General features: G+C 41.4%; 2 protein-coding genes across 7 annotated transcripts in view; one reads left to right on the top strand and one right to left on the bottom strand.

The window, feature by feature from the left end:
- Positions 1 to 1,733, bottom strand: part of LOC135984940 (protein adenylyltransferase SelO-like) — a 34,662-nt gene extending 32,929 nt beyond the window's left edge. For all 6 annotated transcript variants that reach the window (XR_010605735.1, XR_010605737.1, XR_010605734.1 and 3 more), the window contains exon 1: positions 1,181 to 1,733. Coding sequence is in view for 1 of the 6 variants with exons in the window: in XM_065627781.1 (XP_065483853.1) it covers positions 1,181 to 1,379 (199 nt within the window). In the remaining 5 variants the exon portion in view is untranslated. The remainder of the gene's footprint in view (positions 1 to 1,180) is intronic.
- PDSS1 (decaprenyl diphosphate synthase subunit 1) lies at positions 1,609 to 24,911 on the top strand. Its single transcript, XM_065627793.1, is given in 13 exon segments — positions 1,609 to 1,706; positions 1,708 to 1,824; positions 1,826 to 1,963; positions 3,643 to 3,707; positions 4,550 to 4,673; positions 5,043 to 5,173; positions 12,156 to 12,297; positions 13,080 to 13,191; positions 13,280 to 13,389; positions 19,921 to 20,001; positions 20,179 to 20,292; positions 23,610 to 23,690; positions 24,455 to 24,911. Coding segments are annotated over 13 exon segments (1,428 nt in total). The 5' UTR covers positions 1,609 to 1,634; the 3' UTR covers positions 24,596 to 24,911.
- Positions 24,912 to 25,578: the final 667 nt, after the last annotated feature.

Here is a 25,578-nt window from a genome sequence, read left to right as displayed (position 1 = left end):
AACGAACAAAAACCCCCCAACGATTAACCATTCTTAACAGCTCTCCTCTTAAATCAAATCAAAATACTTCAGAAACAAATCCCCACTCTTTACCACAATGTATATTAAACCTGCATGAAAAGCAAGCCAAAATAAATTCAGGATTTTATTGTGTTTGGGATTCTCGAAAAGGATTTAATTCCGCAGCTGAAGAAACTGGTAGAGCACGCCAGTTTTAAGATCTGAAACATATTTAACCATAGTTTCAATTAACTGTGATTACAACAGTCTCAGGGCAGTTTTATTTTGCACTCAGTTATGTGCAACCCTAAGCGATATCTGCACGAGACAGAAAAGTTCAGCTGCCATCACAGCTGAACGACACGGTGCAACAGATGAAGTCACTGTGCACCAGTAGCTGTGGTATACAGTCCACAAGCAGCGATGATCACCAAGTAACCTAAGAAACCAGCTCAAAGTCTTCTCTGAGTAATGTAAACAGCGAATGAAAGGGTCAGAAGATGCAGGTCTCGCTGTATTGTAACATATGGACTCAAAAGATGAGCTCAACTCTTCCTTCAGAGCTCCTCTGCGCCCTGAACCGTGGCAACAAAGGACTAATACTGTTTTAAAATACTGCACTGTGTTTTAGCATCTTTATGGATTTTTGCTTGCAATGGCCTCGTGATGCCATGTTAACTATGAAGTCCCTCTACCTCATAGTCAGTGTTCTGTAAAAATCCTAAGTTACTCTAGCATCTCTGGAGACTTGCTGCTAGCTGTGTTTCTCAGTACCTCTAATGACAAACCCTGTTATTCCCAGTTGCCACAAGATTTATCACTGACTATGATTTCTTGATGCTTGCAAGTAATTGCATTAGCCAAATAAATTATTTCTGTAATGTTATAATATAAATTACATTTATTATTACAGGCAATTCTGTATATGCCCAAGAGCTACACTGCTTTGCGCACTTCCAATCAGGTGTCAGGTTATCAGTTTTGCATTAACACGTAATTGGGACTCACATGTCTCTCCATCCCGATAAATCGCTAATACTAAAAGAAAAAAAAAGCTCCTCACAGCAAATCTAGTTTTAATTTTAAAAGTAGTCTCTGACTGTGTATATCAGGTCTCCGCCACACTGAATTCCCGCTTTGGTAGCTGCTACCCCCAGCGAGCAGCAGCAGCAGGCCGTACCCAGGAGGCTGTGCGAGGACAGGGGCCAGGCGCACAGGTCGCTGGCGCCCCGCGGGCACCGCCCCGGGCCCGGCTGCGAGGCGTTGGCGCCGGGCGGCGCCGGGCACAGCCCGCGGGAGGCGCAGAGCGCGGCCGGGCGCCCGGCACCAGCCCCGGCGGCCCAGGCCAGGCAGGCGGCCAGCCAGGGGGGCCACCACATGCTCCCCTCGGCTCGCCCTCACCAAGCCGCGCACGAAGCCGGCTGGAAGTCTCCCTCCTCCTGTCTGATCTCTTCACAGAGATTTCAGGGGAGAGCTGGTCCCTCTCCGAGCGGCAAGGGCAGAGCCGTTGTCGCTGAAGCCGCAGCACCGACTGGGCCGGGCGGGCCGCCTCCCCCCGCGCCCCGCAGGCGGCCCGGCAGCGCCGGGTGCCCAAGCCCAGCCCCACCGCCGGGGTGCGGGCCAGGCCCTCAAAGATGGCGCCGCGCCCCTGTCCGGCCCTCAGCCGCGCTCGGCGCCCCGAGGGAGCGGCGGGAGGCGAGGCGAAGGGGCCCCCCGCCCGCCCGGACGTCCTCCCGGCAGCCCTCCGAGAGGGTGACGGCGGCGCCGGGCTTCCGCGTCCGGGTCGCGGCGGTGCCGGAAGGCGGTGCCGGCGCGGCGCGGCTGGGGGGACACCATGGCCTTGCGCTGGTGGTGGCGGTGCGGCGCCTCGTCCCGCCGGGCGCCGGCGCTCGGCTCCCTGCCGCGCCTCCGCCCGCCGGGGCCCGGCTGCCGCAGCCCGCCACCGCCAGCCCCCGGCGCGGCGGTGAGTGCGGCGCGGCGGCGGGCGCCTGGAGGTCACCGGGAATGAATGGGGCGGCGGGGGGGCCCGAGCGGCCGCGGCTGCCCCCGGCTCGGGGCCGCCGCCCCTTCGGCCTCTCTCCGCCCGCGTCCTCCGTCCCGCCGGGCAGCGCGGGGCCCGAAGGCGGTTCCGGGGTGCGAGGGCCGGGCGGGCGGCTCCGTGCCCGGGGACCTGGCGGGAGGCAGGAGCGCTCTCGGTGCAAGGTTAAATACCGGCTGAAGGGCTTTCAGGGCAGGGGTGGTTACTCTTGTGGGGAAGAACCTCTTGGACTCGTCTCTGGGTGAGAGCAGGGAAAGCGATTCCATTAGCGTGAGATTTTGAAGGTGTTTGTGTGTAACTCAGCATTACGAACTGTAGCTGGGGGCAGCTCTCACACCGCATTCGTTTACACCGTCCTCACAAGGCCCAGCCACTGTTCTGACCCGTGGCAAAGTGTTCTGGCTGTGGTGTGTCCAGTGTCGTGCGTGAGCCAGGCTGACAGCGTTAAGCAGCAGTGTAAAGGAGAGTCTGTGCCCCCACTGAAGGAAGAGTAGGAAGAGTGGCTATTTTTTAAACAACAGAAAATGGTGAGAGGTATGAGAGAGCAAACTTATTATGGTCTCAGCCATAGGGCTGGGCACTTAAGTCAGACAGCAGCAAGCTGCAAATCTATCATAAGTTAGGGTTCTTCTCCTTCTTCTTCCTCTCTTCCCCTTATCTCCTTACCTGACCTCTTTTTATCCCATAAACAAGGAGGACGAGAGGGTGCCCTGGAGCCTGTGCAGTGCACTTGTTTCTCTCCCTGTGTCCAAGGAAAGTGACACTTCAAGTCATGTACAAGGAGACACTGAGGCACGAGGGGCAAGCTGGGGGAACTCTTCTTCAGTTCTAGGTCTCCTCAAGTGTTTCTGTGCAGGCTTTTGGAGAGTCAGTGTGGTGAACATATGGGTTGTGGTGATTTGAGGCTGGGTCAGCCCAGCTGGGGCCGTGTGTCAGCGTGTGCTCCAGGGCAGGGCTGGGTGGTTCTCAGCAGCTGTGCCAGGAGTGGAGCAAAAGGTGTGTTTCCTTTCTCAGCCTATCCCTGCTGGAATGGTGTACCTGGGACTGCACCTCCTCCCAGGCTCCTGGGCTCTGTCTGCAGGGAGGCATCACTGGAGGGATTGCTGGGGTTAGGTTCTTGACATCTGGCAGGGAAGATGTGCAGGTGTAAATTACCATAAGAAGCAAGCTGAACTAAAATTGCCTTAGGGGAAAACGAGAACATGGGGTTTTTCTGTTAGTGTAGTAGTTTACAGAAAGGGCTCTTGTCCTTTTCTATGTGACTGGTGCAGTCCAGTTTTATCTGTGAGAGAAGGAACATTTGAACATTGCCCCTCCCAGGAGCACAAAAGCAAGGTTTCACTAGAGCAGTTCTGGGAAGTTGCCTGATATGCCTTCTGGGCTGGTCCTGTGAGGGGAGAAACTCCAGCGTTCCTGAGCGGGAGAGTCCGTTTTATTGGCAGTTACATCTCACGTGATATGGAAGGAGATTAGGAGACTCCCTTTGCCTCTGGGTTGTTAAAATTGAGCAATAAAGCAGTGCTGATGAACAGACACTTAATTTTTGTAATCAAATGTTTTCTGTCAGTTTGAAGTTCTGTTAACCCCGATTTTTCTTTGTGCAGGTGTGTCACTTTACCCAAAGAAGTTCAACTTTTTCATTTCCAAAAATATGTAATATATTTCGGCGGTAAGTTGGAGATTCATATTGTTGTGTAATGGGTAAAGACAAAGATATTGGGTGAACTTGGTGAGCTGTAAAATTTGAAAATAAGTTTATTTGCTCTAGTCGGATAATTCCGTATAGACTGTTGCTATGGTGCTGAGTCTGAATCTAAGTCCTCTGTCTGGGAGAGCAACAAGCAAGGCAAGAATGCCCCAAGAAAACCCACCTGGTTCACTTTGAAAAAGGAGGCATAATAAGAGGGACAAACTTCAACTCCAGGGAACATTAAAAAAATCAGGCCTAAGCCTACCGTATCTTAATGCATCCAGGTGGAGCTTTCACTGATGAACTTCCATAGCGTCATCATGCTACCTGGAAGTATTGATTTAATTTGTAATGTTTAATGTAGCTGGATGTGTAAAGGAAAATTTTCAAATCCAAGTCAGGAATATTTTTCCAGGACTAGGCAGGAGAGGGAAGAAAGTAACAGAATAATTGTGTAACTGGAAGATGAAGACTTCATCTCCAAATGTACACTATATTATCAATAATGTATTCAAAAGGAATACAGTGCGAGCAGGTGTCTCAGAAGACTTCTGTAATCTGGTAAGGGCGTGGAGGGGTGTTATTGTTAGCCAAATGCTGCTCCTAAAAGTCTGCGATCATCAGTACACAGCTGTGCTGCCCTTGCACCATATTCACTGGCTGAAAAGAGTATTTTGATGCCTTCTGTTTTTATTTTAGCCATTTGGTTAAATTTTGTGTGAGGGGATACGAGGAGGAAATGCTTTGAAATGTTTCTGTTTGGGACATCAGGGAAAGTTTGCTTTTAACAATGTTACTCTCTTGAAAAACACTGTCACCAGGTTTCACCATACCAGTATGTCCCACTTGTGCAGCTGCAGTAAGACAGCTAGTGATGAAAAATACCAAGACCCTTTTCAACTTGGTAGAAAAGACTTGAAGAATCTCTATGAAGATATTAAAAAGGTAAGGGATTTTGGTGACTACTCTGGGATGTTGTGATGATTCTGATTTTAATAGCAACCATCTCTTTGGAGGGTAGTTATTGAAAGAATATTCTTTATGTTCATGAACAGCTGTCTGAAACTTGAACTGAAGGCAAAGAGAGCATTTCTGCATATCAGACCAGACTGCAATTTTTGTTTTCTCCTGATTTACACTGCTAGAATAGATCATTTATGTTTCAGTTTACTCATAGTAACTTAAAAAACTACTTCAGCTTGCATTTGGTATAATGAATACAGGCAATAACCTTATAGATGCATGATGTTTTGCTTACACTAGACAGATTGGCTTTGTGACTTTTATGCCGATATATTATTTTCCTTTTTGTAGGAATTACTTGTATCTACAGCAGAACTTAAGGAAATGTGTGATTATTACTTTGATGGGAAAGGAAAAGCCTTTCGACCAATGATTGTGGTGCTAATGGCAAGGGCTTGCAACATTCACCATAATAATTCCAGGTGAGTCGGTCACTTTTAGATATACAGACATATATTGTATTTGAAATGTCTCATTCTTGTGTTCCCAAAAAATATGTCTAGTAACTTTTTGAAAAGAAAAAACTCCTCAGTAAAACCTGAATTTAAGTTCCATTGTGAAGCTGTGGTTTTGTAGTTAGCCGTGCAAAAGGAACTACTGGGTTTATTACATGATTCTATGTGTAAAACTGTGGACTATATTGCAGTTGTAACTGGTGATGGATAAATAACATTGCCAAAGTCTGATATTTGTGAGGCTTTTATTCAATTTTAGCCTCTTACACAAATGGTTTATTAGAACTTGTAATACTCCTCGAAACTGTATGAACTTAATTAAAAATATTTTTCATTTGTAACCACTCATGTAGCTATTAAACTTGTCACAGGTAAGAACTTTGCTGCAAGAAGAGGCTTCCGTAGCCTTTTTTTTTTTTTGTAATTATGCAGAAAAGCCATTAAACAGGTGGCATGATAATATTCAAAGCTGTGAGACATTAAAAACTGTCAGAGATTTTTTTTTTCCCCTCTAGGAGCAAGTTTCCACACTTAATTGTAAGATTCTAATCTTAGAGCTGGTGTAATCCTCATGTTCTTCAAGTTACTTGTCATTTGAAAGCAGTTTTAACTGAGCAGAACATCGTGCTCGCCCCGTACTCTGTGTCACTCTTTGCTCTGGCTGATTGCAAATGCTTCTTTCCACACTTCCCTATCAGTTACATTTGCATTTTGAGGAAAGATGTTGGCCAGAGTGTTCTCTACCTTCCAGCTACGTTTCCTGTCTTCCCGTGTATAGAATTTCAAATATGAAATATTTGGTCCTTTGCCAAAAGTGTTTCTAGACTAATTCATCAGCCTTAAGGGATTTTTCTCAGGTCTTGCTCCATATTTTCCTTAGCGGTAGGTTAATGCCTTGTTGGACTTGATTTCTACTTCAGAGCATGGCATGTACTTTGCTGCTTGTTATGGCATCTCTCCCAGTACACTCCCTTCTGCGTGAATATAATTTTGAAGAAGAAGGCAAAACCTAGTTGGCAGTGTCCTGTCCTGTGTGTGCCAGTTCCTCTTGTTTTAGGAAAACATTGTCCAGGACTAAAGAACTTCATTCCAGCCTGATTCTGTTCTCTGTTCAATACCACTCATTGTCACTGTTTTTGAGGTAGCAAAAGGTACAATATTGGTTATGAGACTCCTCAAGTATGTCCTTTGTCATAGCACTGTTTGGCTTAATATAGCCACGAGTGATCTTGATATGAAAAACAGGAGGGTGATGATGTCACTTTTTGATAACAGAATCATTCTTGATGACTGGCCATCCATGGTGTAATGAAAGGAAGCACAATAAACCAAAAGTTTCTGCTTGAGCTTGGAGGTTCATGCATGTCCTGTTAGGGTGTAATCCCCATGTGATCTACAGCCACCTTCTCCAAGAAAAACCTTAAAGCAATCCCAGCATACATCAGCCATAGTATATCCAGTTCAGCTACAGGAGTGCTGATACCCTTGTGTAGTACTTTGTGAAATCATCAGCATGCCTGGTCCTTGTGGTCAAAAAAGGTAAGTCCAACCAGCTTCAGGGATGGACTGCAAAGGTTATCAGGGAGAGTGAGGGACTTGTGGTCTGCAAATTTATTGGAAACAGGGGCAGAAGGAGCTATTTAAGACAAAGGACAATCTTGCTAAGAGGATGGAAACATAGGAGAATACTCTTAACAACTGGGACAGTGAGTTTTTGGAGCATCCTTCTAGTCAGAATAACGGGAGCAATAGTTTTATTTCATTCTAGTGTAGCATGAGAAGCTTATGAACGAAATTAGGTACTGTACATGCAATACCGTGAAGGCTGGAATTGATGTCATATAGTGTAGGAGGTGAGCAGTGAATCAGAGAAGAAAGAGCTGTAGAAAGAACTGAATTTGCCTTTATATGCTCAAAGCATATTTGCTGTCTTTTGACATACACATATGCTCACGGACGTGTTCTTGTCCACGCGTTGTGCTGTCTTGAAACCACCTGGACCAGTTTTCAGACCTGCCCTATGCCATGAGAATGTGTGATCTCAGGGTTCAAGTGCCACATATGCCTGCGGCAAGTGTTTGCTTTGTAGTAGTTGACTCTCAGCATAGAGCGCTCTGATTTATAGATGCCTGTGTCATTTGGCAGCTTTTGTACATCTGTTGCAGCTTTTGTCAGCACCTCCAAACCATGATGTTTAAAAGCCTTCTCATTAAGCTGAATGTTCCTTATATAAGGACAGACTGAGTCACTATCTCTGTCATGTTGTTTTTAGAATGAAATTTTGAGTAAGGAGAACAGAAATGTTTCAGTAAAGGAAAATAATGAAATCCCAGGGTATTTACCTTCCTCTTCTTTGCCTCATGCCACTTTTCCCCACTTTGTAATTAAAATTCACGTATGTTTATACAAGTCTTCAGTGTACTGCTTTTTGGTTCATGCATGATGACCAATGTCTTTTAAGGGTTGGGTAGGCCATGTGAAAAGAATATACTTTCTTATTGTGGATACCCACTTACTGTGAGCTGATGAAGTTTTATGGGCATTTTCTTCTCTTTTGCTTTTGAGCTTTTTGAAGCAGGCTGGGTTACACCTGCTTTGTCATACATATACTTCTTGTTCACACTAATATCGCTTTCGTTATTGTTGCTTCTTAAAGCAGCATTGCTTCCAGGTTACAAATTGTTCTTCCAACTTATTGCTGTTTGTGTGGAAAATTGTGTATGTAGAGAAGGCAACACTGCAGATTTGTAACTCTGCTACTGACATAGGGGGAAAAAAATACTTGCTTTCTATTCTGCTTCTCCTGACATTTTTGAAGATATTTTTCCTCTTCCAGCTTGTCATTTCCCTTAAAGCATTTTGTCATTCTTTTCCTCAGTTAGTATTGATTCTTTTCCCAGACTTGTTTTTCTTTGTTGAAGCTTTAGTTCCTTCATATGCAATCAGAGATACTGGCCACAACATCTGTAGACTTGTAGGGCGAGCCAATATCCTGTGGTGTTCATCCCTAGCATTTCTTTTGTTCTGCCTCTGGTGTTTGTGTTACTGATGTTGAGTTTCTGCTTCATCTCACTACCGTTCTCAAATGTCATATAACTTGCTGGACACAGCATGCTTTTGCCTGTTTTTTCATCTGTTGTTGTTTTCTGTTTGTTTGTTTTTGTTCTTTTTTGTGCAATACTATTACAAAAGGTAATATTCTTCCTTGTTTGGCTGTTAAAGTAACAGGATGCAACTTTGGAAGGTTATAGGTCCTGATCTTACAAGGCAGATCACGGACACCTTTTTTTCTTCACAGAGCCTCACCAGAGTAGTTGAGACTTCTCAAGTGGATGGAGGGGAACACGCAGGTAGCTCTGCTTACAGTTTAGGGGATATCATCTCTATGTTTAGATTTGAGAAAGGAACGGTATTTAGAATGCCCTCAGCAAGTTAACTGTCTGTCTAGAGTGATGTCACTTCACTGTAGTCATAATAAGGAGAATGACAGTTTTATAAAGCATCTGAACTATTACAAAAAAATACAAATGTGTGAAGCATTCAAGTTGTTCTGTGCTGGTATGTTGATATTTTTCCCTTGAAGATCCAAGTGTCAGAAGTCCAGCCTTGAGTCCTTAGGTCCCTTGGGCAATGGCTTTTTACTTAACGATAGCAACTTACCTTTGTGCAAGAGTGAGAATTGCTGTAAAGAGTTTAAGCGGTGGTCATGCAGACCTTCAATTTCACACATCCTCTGGCATTTCTTCACATACCTGTGTGCAGAATTTCACAGAATTATCACGTAGCCTGACTGGACCTAATGTTTCTGTTTCAGGTGTATTCTCCAGAGGTGTTTGCCAATAGTAGTTGTTATTTCTATTTCTGCAGCAAAATGAGAGAGACAGACAAATAAGAAAAGGCCAAATAACTACAGAGGTATCTCAATAGAGAAAATAGTGAGCACAAAAGATTTAGGCGGAAAAAGGGGAATAAATCCATCAGAATAGTGCAAGAAATATTTAAATATAATGACCTGGCCAAACTTCAAAGAATAATATTTCCTAAAGATATGAGGACCTGCCAGCAACTTTAGTCCTCTTCTATTTCGTTTCTCCAAACCATGGTTGTCAGATGCCTGTACTGTGCGCTGGTTTTCAGCTGTTCTGTAATTTGCTCCCATGTTAATGCATCCGTTCTCTGCATTTCCCCCAGTTTGCAGTACCCTTCTGTGTCACAGGCTGTGTTCCTCAAATGTTTGTTTCTTTCAGCTACAGGCACTTAACAGCAAAAACTGAGGAGAGTGGTCATAACACAGAAATTTTGCAAGTTCTTTTGCAACGTTTCCTGTCTTTAAGCTAGCAATATTTAATTACTGGCAAACACATTGCAAAGCTCTTTGTTGCAGACTATAAATACTGTTTAAATACTGTTTAGTGCTGGTTTGAGTTCCTCCTCCCCGCCCCCCCCCCCCTTTTTTTTTTTTCCTGAAGAGGGATATTTGGAGGGAGAGGTGTGTTTGGCTTTGGTTTTAACCTGTAAGATCAGCCTTGATCTTGTTCAGTGTGAGACAAGTTCCGTAATGGAAAAGACCTCAGGGTACTGTAGGTCTGTAAAAACTTATTGCAGAATCAAGCAGGGGGTCCTACTGAAAAACATAGAACACGATCAAGGACTTGAAAATGAATGTAATGCATGTGTAAAAAAGATTGACGTACAGTTGTATAAAAATTTTGTGTAACCATATATCGTCTTGAGGTGCCTTTACTTTGAGAATGACCTAAAATGGCATCTTTCCACTTAGTGGACTTGTGGGGACCTAGTTATCTATTGACTTGAGTTACTGCTACTTTTTGCTTTTGTTTTGCAGGCAAAGCAGAATGAAAAATGGCAGGGAATCAGAAGGATCCCATTTCTTGTGTGTTTTGCCTAAAATAGGCATGCTCTGTTTCAGAATTACTGTCAGAAGATGTTTGTAGGAAACTTATAAAATTTTTTGCCAGAGATGGGAAGAACCTTGCTTGAGACCTTACAGAAACAGTAGTTTAAAAAAACCCAACCTCTTCAGGGTAAATTATGATGTTTGATATAACATTCTGGGAACCAGACACATGAACCATGAGAATTCCTATGCCATTTTTAGTCATTGTCAGAGATGAAATGCACTATAATGCAGAACTCTTTGAAAACCTGCTTTTGAAGTGTCTGTCCTTGTGCTGTCCTCATACTACTGAAAGATTTTGGTGTGTCGGTGAGTGTTGCCATTTACTGCTACTTCCCAGCAGGAAGTCCAGTCTGCTGACATAATTAAAGAAAAAGGGAGTCCCCAAAAGGAGACCAGTGCATGAAAGAGGCTGGAGACCTTTACAGTTTTTTTGAAGGTAAGTTCTCCTACTTAGTAAAAATAGTTTATTTTGGAAAACTACTTACACTGAACTAGCATTTGACTAAATTACTAGTCCACAGTAAAACTTACTTTCAAACAACCGTGAAGGTTTCCAGCTCTTACTTTCTGTTGTTTAAAAGCCACGTTTTCACAGCCTATGAGCCACACATCCTGCTATTGTTCAGGATGTAGAACTCCCACCGACAGCAATGCAGTGTTCTGCATAGAGGTAGGTGTCAGAACGCAGTGTTATGTCAGCAGACTGCAAGATGTTCTTTCATTTTGTGATTAATCACTGGATTTTAACAGACATAGGCAATGCAAGAAGATTTTAAATTCCCTTGTTCTGAGCTGAAATGATTGTCTTTTATTTGTTCTTTTTCTGTTCTGCTGGAAAAATTGTGATTTGCTCTGTTACCTGTGTACCGGAAGTAAGGCATATCAGAAGGGTTTTTTTGTTTTGGTGTTGGTGGGTGTGGTTGGTTGGTTTTGTGTGTGGTGGTTTTTTTTGGTTTTGCTTGGTTTTGTTTGGTTTGGTTTTTGTTTGTTTCTTGTTTTGTTGGGTTTCTGGTGTTGTTTTGTTTTGTTTTTTAACATCCACGTGGGCTCCTTACAGCCGTAAGGCAAGGCTGACTGGGATAGCCATTTCTGGGATCCTGCATGCAACCTATGATGAAAACGGGTAGAGAAAAAGATGATACTAGAGCAAGGCAGTGGCAGTTGGATACTGGGGTAGATGGTACTTTGTGTGAGCTAAGTCGGCTCTTATGTTCAATTTTACCAATCTTGATCCCTAGATAATTGTTTCTATGTTCTTCCATTACCTTCTTTTCACCTGGTATAAAAAATAAAGTAGGTGTGAACTACTGAGACTTGAATCATCAATGTTAGATCTTCCCAAAGGCTGAATTTCAGGAAGTGTTGGGTAGTTGGTGTTTACAGTCCTAAAGTGATTGCAGTATAATTCCAGCTAATTCCTCAGGCTTTGGAAGAACCTCTAAGATCTTAAGGTAATCAGAAAAGATAAAGGATAAGATCCCTGAGTTATGCCTTTCAGATGTAGAATGCAGGTTTTTGTGCCTGCTGGTCTCTCCAGCTGGCTGCTCTGTAGAGTTCACCAGCTTTGAAGAGTTTGTGATGCTGTGTCTTACAGGTGGAGCAACACAGAGATAATGAAAACTTTAAAACTCTTCTACAAAACTACCTGGAATTCTTTTCTCTGCTGTTTTCCAGACTTCCATCTCCTTGGAACCAAGCATCCTTGCTGCTGTGCTATTTATTGCAGTCTGGATTTAGAGGGATTAGAGTCAGTAACTCTGGAGTTTTGCAGTACTGTTAATCCAGCAAGGCAGAAACAGGCCGCATAAGGATGGAAATTTCCCATTGCAGTTACTGTACTAACGTGACCTTACTTTCTCTTGTCTTCCTAATTCCAGGTTTGAAAGATGGCGTTCAGACCATGGAAAAAGTGCAACAGCTGTTTTCAGAGAAACATTTTTAGTTTGGTTTTAGTAGAGATTTCTTTTAGTGTATTGCAGCACATATAATCGATTTAATTATTTGACAGTTCTTGTCTTTTTATTTTAGGGAGGTGCAAGCAAGCCAGCGCTCTGTGGCCATAATTGCTGAGATGATCCACACAGCTAGCCTCGTTCATGATGATGTCATTGATGATGCAAATTCTCGCAGAGGAAAAATGACAGTCAATCAAATCTGGGGAGAGAGGAAGGTGAGTTTGCTATTATGTGCAAGACTTGCCTTCGAGTTTCAGCAGAGCACAAATACCTGGGGGGGTTGTCACATTACTGTCCTTAGGCACAGGCTCGGGATATGCCAGGAAAAGTATGCAGAGGTGTGTAAAGATTGTGGGTCAGACAAATGTGTGTTCCTTTTCTGAACTGCTGGAAGCATTACATAATGTCTGATTGCAGTTTGATTCTTACTGATTTTACATTCCCTATGCCATTCTCTGCAGTGCTGTTGGAATACTTTGAATTTGTACCTCATCCAGAACTCTATAGGTTACCTTGATTCAGTAGTAAATGCAAAAAGGTTTTCAGTCAGCATGAAAACTTTTTGAGAGAAGTGTTTCTTCAGATAGCATTAAAAGGAAGGTCTTAGTCAGAAAATGCAAGGAGATGAGTACACTGCCGATGCATCAGAACCTATCATGGCAATTCAGAGCTGACATGGCATAACAGTCACAACAAAATGGTCAAATAGAGAAGTAATGTTCAAAAAAACTTCACAGGTAAACGTATTCAGATGTTGCAAACAGGGAGGACAGTGCTGATATAGAAAAATATAAACAGCACTATAAGACAGGGATTAAAAAATGGTTCCAATTTTAATATTTGGTTATCTTCTGTTTTCTCTCTGTTACAATGAGATATGTATGCTTTGTGTAGGAAGATTATGTGATGTGAGTAGACCTGCCAAATAAAGGAAATTGTATTGTCTGTACCAACAGGAAAAGACTTAGAAGATAACTTACTTTTTCTTTTTTTTTAGGCTGTTCTAGCTGGTGACTTCATCCTTTCAGCTGCTTCCTTAGCTTTAGCACGAATTGGAAACACTACTATCATCTCTGTTCTAACTCAGGTGATTGAAGATCTGGTGCGTGGTAAGGTCTTTTTCTATTTTTATCTTCAGATTTGCTTGCCTAAGCAGTAAACCCACAAATAAAAACTCCCATCTGTGCAACTTTTTAGGTGAATTCCTCCAGTTGGGTTCCAAGGAAAATGAGAACGAGAGATTTGCTCACTACCTCGAGAAGACTTTTAAGAAGACTGCGAGTCTTATAGCAAACAGTTGTAAAGCAGTATGTACGTCTGTCTCTTCTAAAGTTAACCTACCATACTGTAAGCTTCACAGCTAAAGTCCCAGTTACTGCGGTTTTCTCTGGAGACCCTCCAAAGCAAACCCTTAAAATGGTATTCTGCCAGAATGTGAATGGGTTTGTGATTGTGCATTTTATCACAGTTCAGCTCTGTAGCTCCCAGTATTGCTTCTCACTTTCTTTTCTGTTTTATATTCATACACAAATTTATTGTTAATCTCATTTGGATCAGAATAAGGTTCACAGTGGCAGCCTTAAATTTATTAAATTCCGCAACATTGAGATAGTGTTTTTAATCTCAGTTGATAATTCTTGAGCCTATAATTTAAGTCGTCTTTGACGTCTGATTCCACTCCTTGATGCCGTGTGGGACCTTAAATGATAACAGTGGGAGGAAACAGTTGTTTATACTCTACACTGTAAAAGAACAGAAGCATGTGTTTCTTGATTTGTTTGGGGTTTTTAATTATCAATTGCTATATCCAACCCCATCTCTCATTCAGTTCTGTTACTTCATTACAAAAAGAACCGATTGAAGATGATATTCGTATTCAAAAAACCATGGTTAGTTTTAGTGCGGAAAATGGAGAAGGTGGGCAATAATCTCACACCGAGGTGTGTTGTTTTTTTTATTAAAGGCACTATAACTGGTGTATCCTATAGCAAGAGGGAGTTCTAAGCGAATTAGACTGAAAATCTGTGCTAGTGTTAGTCATCTTCCTTTGTTCTTGGAGAACTGGTACATTTGTGCAATAGACAGCAGTTGAAAATTGCTTAAATCAAAAGGATCACACAGAATCAGAGACATAGATTTTGTTGGAAGGGAAAATATCTTTCATTCTAATTGGAGGAAAGCAATTAAGTCTTCTGGATTGCTCATATTAATAGCAATATTACCCTGGCAAGAATTTCCCTTCGCAAGTCTCCATTTATATTAGTGGCCAACTGGACTAGTAAGGAACATCACATTATTCTGCTACCCCAATAAAAACATACAAGTTTTTGTATTCACTTTGACAGTCTTCCTAAAAGAACCTTCACAGATAGAAGAAGAAATCACCTCACTGGCTGGATTCTCCTTACAAATGTGCTATTTTGAGGTTTTTCCTTTTCATAGCTCATAAGGATTTAAGAGCTTCCCTCCAGGTTGTGCCTGTGATGTTGCTGTTTGGCTGCTTTTCCTTTAGTGGTTGGTCTGAGTTGTTCTATTGCCAAAGTGCTGGAATTTTATATGCAGTAAAATTTGTGTTATAAAGGAAAAACCGGAGAGGGGTCTGTCTTTATGGCAAAATCATACTTATTGCATACAGTAGCAATGACTCATATGTATATGCCTCTCTCAGTTTCTTTCTGCATGGACTAGGAGAACTCTACTGATACCAGTAAAAAGGGGAATTTTTGTTGGTTTTTTGGGGGGCGGTGGGTGTTGTTTTTTGGTTTTTTGTTGTTGTTGTTTAGGTGGTTTGGCTACTGAGGAAAAGGATGGAATCAGATGGGAGTTTTCAGTAGTGAAAATTATAAACAGGATCATCAGTTCTAGCTTGAAAGCAAATTCACTTGGGGAATCAAGTATTCACATTTTCAGGGACAAAGCAAAGGAGAGACATTGTTTTCAGAACATCAGTTACAACCAGGCTAGTGTGCCATTACGAACAGTTCAGTTCCTGTTAATGATCAGAAAAACCAGTGGTTTGTATTTGTGCATAAATAAAAGTTACTAACTGGAAAGAAGATGTCAAACAAGTTCAGGTGGCATCTTAAGAATTCTATAGAGTCATGCTTTAGAGATGGAAGAGTAGAGTATTCCTGGAAAAATGTCTAAACAAGGTAATAGTCTGTCAACGCTGGTTAGTCACTCTGTTAGATACCTTCTGCATTTAAATCAAAAGTCCTTTAAGTTAGCAAAATAATTTTTAATGGACAGAACACTCTGTTCAAGATGTTGGAGCCATCCCAGTCTCTAGTTTATTTCTACAATAGTTCTGCATGGGGGAATGTTACCGAAATTGCAGTCAAAGTGATACGTTGCAAAAGGAAATGGTGGCAGATGGCCCAGAGGGCCAGGGAAGCCTTAGTTACTGAAAGGCATTTTTCAGAGAAACATGAGAGGTGACTTTGGTTCAAGAATTCAGAAACAATAAAGCTGAAGTGGAATTTCTATTAGTCATCAGGCAAGCTGGAGATGGCAAAATAAGCTGAGCAGGTTCTCTTTCTGTCTTTTTTTAAATCCTGCTGTAATGTGAACTCCTAACCTTCCCAAAGCTGTTTGTATTTTGCATAGCATACTTTCAGAAGAGGGATTAAACCATGCTTGCTTTGAGATAAGTGTAAAGTTGGACTAGAGATTCTTGATCATTAGGAGAAAGCACGCAGCCTCCTCGTGTAAGGCGAGGCTGCGTCAAGCCTTAGGGACTGAAGAAAAGGAACAGTCTGCAGATCCGGATCTACCTGTGAGCTCCTGCTTTAACTAGTTCATAGTTTGGTGTGTGCACAGGGCTCCATCAGAAGAACCTACCAGGGTGTGGAACTGGTGTCCAGGAAAATAAGGCCTCTGATCCCCTCAGCCCAAGTAGGCATGTGGGGCACAAGGACATCCAGTGACAGATGTACGGTAATAGCATCAGTAGTATCAGGTATTATAGTCAGCCAGTAAATTTCCTTATTTATTATTTAAAATACAGTAACTCTTTGGGGGGTATTTCTTCTTCATAACATTTGCTATGAAAAATATTAGAGTAAATATATAATAAAAGTACAATTCTTCATAAACAAGTACTTGGTTAACATGTTAAAATATTAATTACTTGAGGAAAGGTCAAATGTGTGAAGGTGCAGACTCAGGACAAGATAGTTGTCTGCTGGGGCTGGGTAGATCTCTTCCTCCCAAGAGTAGTTACCAGAAAGGATTTGAAGAGCCTGGAGAAGAAGTGAGCGCTGAGCCCTGCAGCAGTGAGTGTGGCTGCATTGCTACCGGCGTAGCCAGCACATCCAGGGAAGTGACTTCTCCTCTGTTCAGCACACGTGAGACCTCAAGGCGGGGCTCCCTCCTACCAGACAGATGTTCACATTGTGGAGTGAGATGAGCGAAGGGCCACTATGATGGCTGGGGGCTGGAGCAGGTGATATGCCAAGAGCTGGTTTTAGTGTGGAGTAGAGAAGGCTCAGGGGGAATCCTCTTGCTGCCTCCAGCTGTGTAATAGGAGGAGGTAGAGAGGATGGAGAGATGTGCAGTGAAAGGACAAGTTGTACCATGTTAAAATTCAATTAGCTATTAGGAAAACTTTCTCCATGAGGTTGGTCAAATGCTGGAACAGGTTGTCCAGACAGGCTGTGGGATCTTCATCCTTGGAGATGCTCAGAATTCAAGTGGACACAGCCCTGAGCAACCTGATCTAGTAGTGAAGTAAGCTCTGCTTTGAGCAGATGGCTGGACCAAATAATCAGAGTTCCCTTCCAACCTAAACTATTTTGTGATTCCACTGGAAAGAGGAACAGTGCTCCTGTCTGGAAAAACGGTGGATGAGCCATGAATGAGAAGGCAGGATCCTGACTGCTTCAGAAGATGGGCGTGGAGGAAAAAGGCTGGAAAAGGGGAAGATTTTGGAGCCTTTTCCTTTCCATAGTGTCCGCAGATGTAGGAGTGTGAGAGCAAATATCTCTTGCACTGTTGGTACAAGCCTACCCCTGCCCAGCAGCAGGTTTTCCTCTCTTACAGGGCACTGGTATAGACATGCAAGGGCTTTCAACTCCTGCTGCTCTATTCTCACATGATAAATAACGGAGCAGGATGTACCTGCCCGGAGCTGATGACAGAATATTTTATAGATGTGAAATTCAGTAAAGAGGCAAGATTGGTTTATAGTCTCTCATGTAACATAAAATAATAGAAATGATTTTTTATTTTAAAAAGTGTGTTTGAAATAATGCCAAGCAGATTGACTTGCTTTACTGAATTCAAAGAACCTTTCTAAAGAATTTGTTCCACTTGGTATTAGGAAGGATTTTTCATCAGGATTTAGTGGAGGACAAGTCTGACTTCTTGCAAGATTAAATTTGTAATCAAGCCAGTCATATCAGGGGAACTATAGGATGTTTTCCAAGGATGAGCTTTATCATTTAAACATATATCACAGAATCACAGAATGTTTGGGGTTGGACTGACATTTTTAACCCGATTTTCGTTTGTCAATGCATGCTGGTACCCCAGTATGGCTTCAGTTAAACCATCGCTCTGAGAGCAAGCGGCTGGCAGGAAAGACTGCGTGTCTGCATCCCAGCGCGTGTCTAGGCGGGGGCAATAATCCACACTGGAGAAATTGGCTCCTGAAGGAACTCCCTGGTAGATAAGACCCAGTCATGTTGCAGGTTTATGATGTGGCCATGGTCAGAGTGTTGCTCACTTGAGGTGTGATGGGCACAGCAGTCTCCTGGATTTTTAATTTTTTCTTTTTTTTGTCTTTGGAAATGTTCGTAACCTGCATAGGAGCCATGAAGGTCTTCTCTTGCAAAGATGCAAGAATTAGTTTTGCATTTATGTATTTTGCTTATGTTACGTTTTGTAACTCGGGCTCCTATTTTTTTAAACATACATGTACTGCTGCGATTCTCTATATAGGTAATGTCTGTGTCCCCAGAAAACTCCGCACCTATAGGAATAGCTCCGCTCTGACCTTTCAGATTAAATGAGAAAGCTCTTCTCTTTACATGGCACTTCCTTGCCCACCTACCAACTCGTGCCCACTCTGACCCTTGGCCACTAACCAGGATCTTGTCACTGTTCTACTGAATTCTGTATTTTAATTCTTCATATAAAATGCAGTGGTAGGTAAAGATTTCATTGAAACAAGGTGGATGTAGTCCTCCTGCCTTGCTGATGTTATTTGATTTATATTACAGAAACAACCAAAAGTTTGCTAGGTATGGTACAGCAGTAGAAAACATTAGCTCTTTGGGGCAAATACTACTATTTAAGAGACAAGCATCAGAAGGAAGATAAAAGGGGAAAATGTTGTAGTTTAGTAGTCCCTAGCAATGTCTATTTAAATATCTCATATTAATATTTGCAGCTCACTCTGTTTTAATAGCCTTCAGGATTTTGTGTGATTAGACATAAGTAGCATTATTTTCCTGCTATACGATCCTCCTCTTCTAAATAAAATTGGGAAATGTGAGATGCTGTTAATGCCTTAGGCATCCAGATTCCTCTGGGTGTTAACTATTATCCATGGATGCCGGTTATGAGTGGGAACTGTTCTGATGTTCAGTTACAACATGCACTGATGCATGAAATAGTCTCTAATTTTGTGCGAGTTGCAACGCATTTATTAGTATATAATGTTTTTTCTCATTTCCATCTTCACCTTCAGTGCTACTACTGGACTTGCTTTTAGTTTGGGATTGGTTATTGTTGTTTTTTGTTTGGTTGGTTTTTTAATTATCCTACCTTACATAGTCTTAAAGAGAAGGTTTTATATATGTATACATATTTTATGTTGTGTGGTTTACCTAGCATGTATTTTCAGTCTTACATTAAGTAAAATGTATCTTCACTCCTGTGAGTCACAGCACATTTGGAACGTCTGCAGTGAACCAGGATGGATTTTTGTTGCCTGTTCCTAATTGCTTTATTGAAGGCTGAAATAAATCTGAGTATTTAAATATAACCAACCTCATTTTGCAAAGTGTCTAATCAATATATGCATGCAAAAGCATAAATGCCCTTGCTTCAAAGCAAGATATTAAGTCTCAAATCTTAGTTTGTGTCCAATATTTTAGCTTTGTGGAGTTTATTCAGCAAAACTTTTTGTTTCTCAAGTAGTCGATTCCTTTATCTGTACTCAAAAGATTTTATTTTTTATCTCGGTTTAGTGATAACTTTTGTTTAGCTTGGTATACTTTCCTTATTCACTGACTTGTCTTTGCCACTAATTATCCCTTGATACCTCTGTCTGCAAGCTAATCAGCTCATCTTCCTGAGCAATTCAGTTATAGTTAACATCACCCTTAAAAATAATCTTCCTTATCTCAACTGTCCCTCCTATACTGGGTGCAACACATAAAGTTTTGTGAATCTTTTATGAGGCATATAATGTCCATTTATCTCTTGTCTGACCTCCAATTATCTCCTGGCTGATTTATATATGTAATAAATTTAATTCCCCTGTCACTGGACTGTGGATGACTACTAGCCTGCATGTGCAGTGCATCCACGTTTCTTCTCTCTTCATCCTTGCATTATAATTTCTAAGTCTGATAAATATTTAATAAAGCTAATCTCTTTCCAGCCCTGAACATATTTTTAATACTGCACTGCTCTTCAGCCTTGTTTTCTAGTAAGCTTGGCTGTTTGTGTGTATCCGTGAACTGAGATAAGCCAGACTGTGCTAGTGAGTCAGCTTATTTTCCTTTCCCAGATCCCTACTGTCCATGCTTGCCATGTCACACCTGTGGTCAGAGACTAAAAGTGGATGCTGACTAAAGCTTTCTATTTACCTGGCTTTTTTTTCTTTTCAGGTCTCAATTCTAGGCTGCCCTGATCCCAAAGTTCATGAGATTGCATACCAGTATGGAAAAAATGTTGGCATAGCTTTTCAGGTAGTGCTTTTGTTGAACTTAAGGGAATCTAAAATCTAGACTTTTCCAAACTGCCTTTGAAATCAAAGTCTTAATCCTTTCTATAAATCTTCTCTTAACAAAGAGTATTCTGTGTTTAGTTCTCATTTAAAAAAAATATAAAGTTTTAAAATAATCTGTATGTTTATCTCTTCCCAGCTAATAGATGATGTGCTGGATTTTACATCATGTGCTAACCGTCTGGGGAAACCAGCAGCAGCAGATCTCAAACTCGGATTAGCCACAGGCCCTGTCTTGTTTGCCTGTCGACAGGTAAGTCAACAGCAATCTATTTCCTCAAAGCAAAAAGTGTTCACTGCTCTTCACAGCACACCCAGAGGTCCAGCTGAACACGTGAAGTCAACAGTGTAAGTGATGAGCACAGCCTGGGCAGGTGTGAAAAATCAATGTGTTCCAGATCAGCTGGATTCAGTTCTTTCAGGCCAAGAAACAGCTTACTACACAAGTCCTCTTAACATCAGGTCCTTGTATCAAAAGCAGAACTAGTGTTCTTTTGCTGCCTTAGTTCAAGTGCTTCACCTTCGCAAAAGGGCAGGTATTCAGAGAGTTTTTGCATGTTTTCTGCAGGATATTCCAAAGTATTTTCTTGCTTATGTTCTGGGCTTTGTATCCATCCCAAGGCCAAGAACTTAAATCTGCCTAGCTTTTAGGTGGGCACCTCTGTTTATTGGATTTGATCTCTTCATCTCATTGTCCTCGAGTCTTATCCAGTTATAAACACTGGAAGCTCTCCCTTCTGAAGGTAAATGTAATAGTAGTTGGGATAACAGAAAAAGGAGTATCATAAATAAAATAAGCTTAGAATTGGTGAAGATTTTTAGTGGAGGAGTACAAGGAAAAGAGAAGTACCAGCAGCACCAAAAGAAACACTGAAATTAGTGCTAATCCATAAAAGGGGAAGAAACTAGTTTAATGTACCTTGCTCAAGCTTCTGGTTCACCCGAGGAAAGATTTGGGACTCAGAAAGCAGTCCTTCCTACCAAACTTCACAGTATAATACAAAACCTGGCACAACTAATTCCAGTAGAGCTCTAGTCTCTGATCTTTCATTGGAATTGCTCAGAGCTTGACATGGGGAAAAATGTTAACTCATTGGGAAAAAAAAAAAAATACAACTTCATGACATTTACTTCTCCCTGTTTCTTAAGGAGCCTGGGGTGGAGGGAGGTGGAACATACGTATGTGTTTATTTCCTCATCCCTTGCGCATTTACAAGGACACGCGTCTCAGAGAAGACAGGAAAGCAAAGAGCATCAGGCACTTAAGAATGCAGACGAGTGCATGCTGAGAGCAATCTCCTCCATGTTCTCAGTTCCTCCCCACAGACTCATCTGGGGGATTCAAAAACTTATGCTTGAATCATTATTTCAGAATTTGTTGATAAGCAGCAGGATCTTGTTAGTCATCAGCAACTGGAGTTGTCTAAAGAACAGCGAGAGACTTAGGCACAGAAAGAGGTGCAACTGTGAAATGGTTGGTTTGTTTGTCTGTTAAAGCTATTTGTAGAGAGAAACAAGGACATGTTGCAAATACTCTGATTTTGGGAGAGAATGGGTGACACTGTCTTGTGGGTGTTGAATATTCCAATTTTTTAAATTAAAACTATTCTTTTATTCATTTGTCTGGGTTGGCTGTCTCTGACTTCCAACTTCATCTATCATTTAATTAGCCTTAGAAGAGAAATGAGTTCATAATACGGAAATACAAGAAAAGAAAATCAGTTCTATTTTAAAATCTTACTTATTCTTTGTAGGTTGCTTTTAAATGCTTTTCCTCATTGATAGATGGGAAGTGTTATCTTTTTGCATTGAAAGATAACTTGACCACCTTGTAAAGTTTTCCACATTAACTGGAAGGCTTCTTTGCTGAAAATTTCCTGCTGTTTTCAAGAAACTGGAAGAACAGCACTACAGACTTAAGTGATACATAAACAAAGTATAAGTGCTAAAAAAAAAAATTGGAGCTTCAACAGACGCTTATCTGTGCTGCTACTAAAACATGTTTCATCTATTTGTATCTGAGAATAAAAAGTCCTGAGCCAGGATGTGCAGATAGCCCAAAATGTAATTGTTAGCTTCAGGCTGTCTTTTATCTTGAAATTAATATTACTGCTATCCTGCACACTCTTCAGTATATCTGCTAATCCTCATGCTGTCTTCTTGACAAACATACTTTAGTTCTCAATGTGCTCTGAATTTTCAGTGACAGCTGCCTTTTCTTCTTGTCCTCTCCCCTCCCTCTGAAATATATCCTTATGCATTAGAATATTAAGGAGAGGACTTCATACAAAAAACGTTTGGCTTGATGCAAGGCCTATTTATTCAGTATTTATAGTTCACTCAGTAAAAAAAATAAGGAATACACTAGTATATGCTAAGTCTAAAGCCACACTTAAACTAGTAGAGCAGAAGAATGACAGTTTAAGCATTCTTGTAAATGCTTATATACTGCCCATTAAATCTGTGGAACTGCTAATAACAGCTTTGCATTACAGGTTTGGGGATTTTTATATCCTTTAGTGCTTAAATGTAAAAAGTGAAAACATATGCATCATATATTGATGTAAATAGGAATAATATGAAAATGGATTACATGAACATTGTAATTAAATTGTCATTACATGGGAAGAAAGCTAGGAACTAGAGAAAGCCAAGTATGAATCACTAATAAGCTTCTAAATGTATCTTCCCGGAAGACTGCCTATGAGTAATAGGGAGATGTCACAACACTGAGGAACACCACTTGGTTCCTAACAAGTTCATAGAGTTTCAGGACCAAAGGTGTGCAAGGAAAGCAGATCATTGTTTACAAGCGTATGGCAAACTTCCTTTGGCTATAACCCTTTCAAATAAGATGAACAAACAACTCTTCCCTTTAAAAATAATTCTTCTGCAGAGAAGCTGTCTTGAATTGTAGTCTTTGTTAAGCACCAGGTTTTTCTACTTCTGGACTGTCTGAAGAAAGTGCCTGCACATTTAGATAAGTGACAACTGACTTTAGTTATCTACCTGATTTGTAGGGACTTGAGTAACTACGAGTCCAATGTGATTGAAGACAAAATACATCACAGTTGTTATTTTTCTCTTATTTAAAAAAAAAAATATCTGTCCAGAGCAATGAAAATCATAAGTAGATGTAACAGTCAAGGGTATCATGAAGGATTTTACAGGTTCAACTCTACAATATAGATATAACAAACCTCCCAGGTTCTCTGTTGTACGTGTGGGGGAAGAGGTGCTGCTTCTAGGTGTGCCAACACCACCCTTTGTTCGTGATACAGGAATACCTGAGCTAGATTACACACCTGGAAGTAGCCACATCAGAAAGCGCCATGGCAAGTGCTGACTTTTGTTGCCAACTGCCTACAGCTAACAGAGCCAGCCAGTTTAAGTTTTAAATGCTTGGGCTTTCCTGTGCAGATTATGGGCATTAACCTACAGCTATAGCTGTAGCAACAACAGTGGCAGGGGAAGAGGTCTGTGCTTTGGTTTCTTTTTGACCTTAGCGCAGCAGGCAGCTACACAGAAAACGACTCCTAAACATACAAAACCTTCTCTCCTTGTGCTTAGTTTCCAGAAATGAATGCTATGATAATGAGACGATTCAGTAAGCCAGGAGATGTTGAACGTGCACGGAAATATGTGTTGCAGGTAGGACTGATACCAAATATTTAATTCCTGAAGTGCTGTCCCTGCTGAAGTCTGTCTGAAAGTCATTGCCTCTGAAGTAAACCAGTAGGGCTGCATTTTCAAGTCCAAGTGAAGTTGCGTGCTACGTGCAATACCCAGTTAGTACTCTTCAGCTATCTTACTGGCACAGTGTTTTAGCAGAAATGCTAGGTACTGAAGCACTCTTTTTCTTCTTTTTTTCTCTCCAATAGCATAAAATCCACATAATTAAAAAAGCTCATGCATGAACTCAGTTCCTTCAGCTGAAGAGTAGCTGTATCCAACAACTGGTGTAAGCAGCATACAATTACCAGTCAGTCTTGTAACTGCAGTGCACACTCCATATCAGTTTTAATTGATTCCAGTCTGAAAAGACTGAATAATTGTCTGTGCAAAATGAAAACCTATTTATTTTTTCTGGAGACCATGGGTTTTTTGTATATCTCAATTTAAGGGAGGATGGGAGGTGCTAAACCATTAGTTTCTAATCCTGCTGAATAATATGTTATTAATACCAGTGTTGTATTGTAATTATACTTAAGTTTAGCATGCATCAGGTTTAGTATTATGAAGCTTTGGGGAAGAGATGTAGGATCCAATGAATATAGAATTTCCCCTTCAGAATATAATTAAGTGTTCAGGGTACTTACTACTGACTTGGAAACTTCCCCTGTAACTGGAAGAGGCAAAAGGCAGGAGGGAGGCTGACCAGTTACCCATTGCCTTTAACTGTCTTCTTACACAAGAGTGATGGTGTGCAGCAAACAACCTACCTCGCCCAGCGCTACTGCCATGAAGCTACACGGGAAATCAGTAAACTGCGGCCATCCCCGGAAAGAGAAGCCCTCATTCAGCTGACGGAAATGGTACTCATGCGAGACAAGTGAGAGAACTCCTTCCACTTATTCTGGCAGCTACTTACCAGACTGTGCCTAAATTTACTTCAAAAGTTATTTGCTTCCAACACAGGCTACCAAAAATTATTTTTTTAAAACAACAACTTTTTTTTGGAAGTTCTACTTTTTTTAAAAAAACAAAAGTTTAAAGTGTTTTATTGTGGGGAGCCATACAATTCAGAGCAAATCAAATTGTGCTGTACAATTGTTTTAGTGGGGGCTATTAATGGTGGGTGGGCAGGGAAGATGTTTACATGTTGATGCACAAAGGCCACAATGAGAATAAATATAAATCAGTGTATGAGAACTGAAGTTGCTCCAAATTTCACTTGTTCACACTAATAAACAGAGCATGCATGTTACTATCTGGTAAACTCCTGCAAAGAGAGATGTCTTGAATGCTTTCCTGGCTGTTAAACCTGGAATTGTATACATGGAAATTGGTTCATTATAAAAGACTATATGTAGACTTGAATTGGTTACATGCATACATGAGAAGTTTTCCAATTCATATGAAATACAGATATGTTATTGGTTGCTACTTGCTAGCAGTTAACAAGATGCAGAATTTGAGATTGCTGCAGTTAAAATGAAAGGCTCAGTATTTCTAACTCAAACTAAAAATGAAGGATTCAACAGCCAGTCAAAGCTTCAATTCCCTCACCTTCCATCACTCATTTATATTCAGTACCATCCCAGAAGTCAGCTTTGAAGTCCCTCTTACAGGAACCTTCCAGCACTACCACATTCCTTGTCAGGTTACTTAAGCCACAGAATCTGTAGAACAGGGCAGTACCTCATCTCTTATCTCCACCTGTGGTCCCTTAACATGCTGGCTGAACACATCACTCCATTCCCTGGAAACAGAATCCACATCCTGTCATGTTTGTTCCCCTTTGTCACATTTTGAGGGACGCCTGCCCTCTCTGCTCAGCTGGGCACAGCACCAAGCCACATCTAGTTTCCACTAAGAA

Source organism: Caloenas nicobarica, chromosome 2 (assembly GCF_036013445.1).
Source record: "Caloenas nicobarica isolate bCalNic1 chromosome 2, bCalNic1.hap1, whole genome shotgun sequence".
Lineage (NCBI taxonomy): Eukaryota > Metazoa > Chordata > Aves > Columbiformes > Columbidae > Caloenas > Caloenas nicobarica.
The sequence above is the reverse complement of the archived record's forward strand: the minus strand, read 5'-3'. Positions and strand labels throughout refer to the sequence as shown.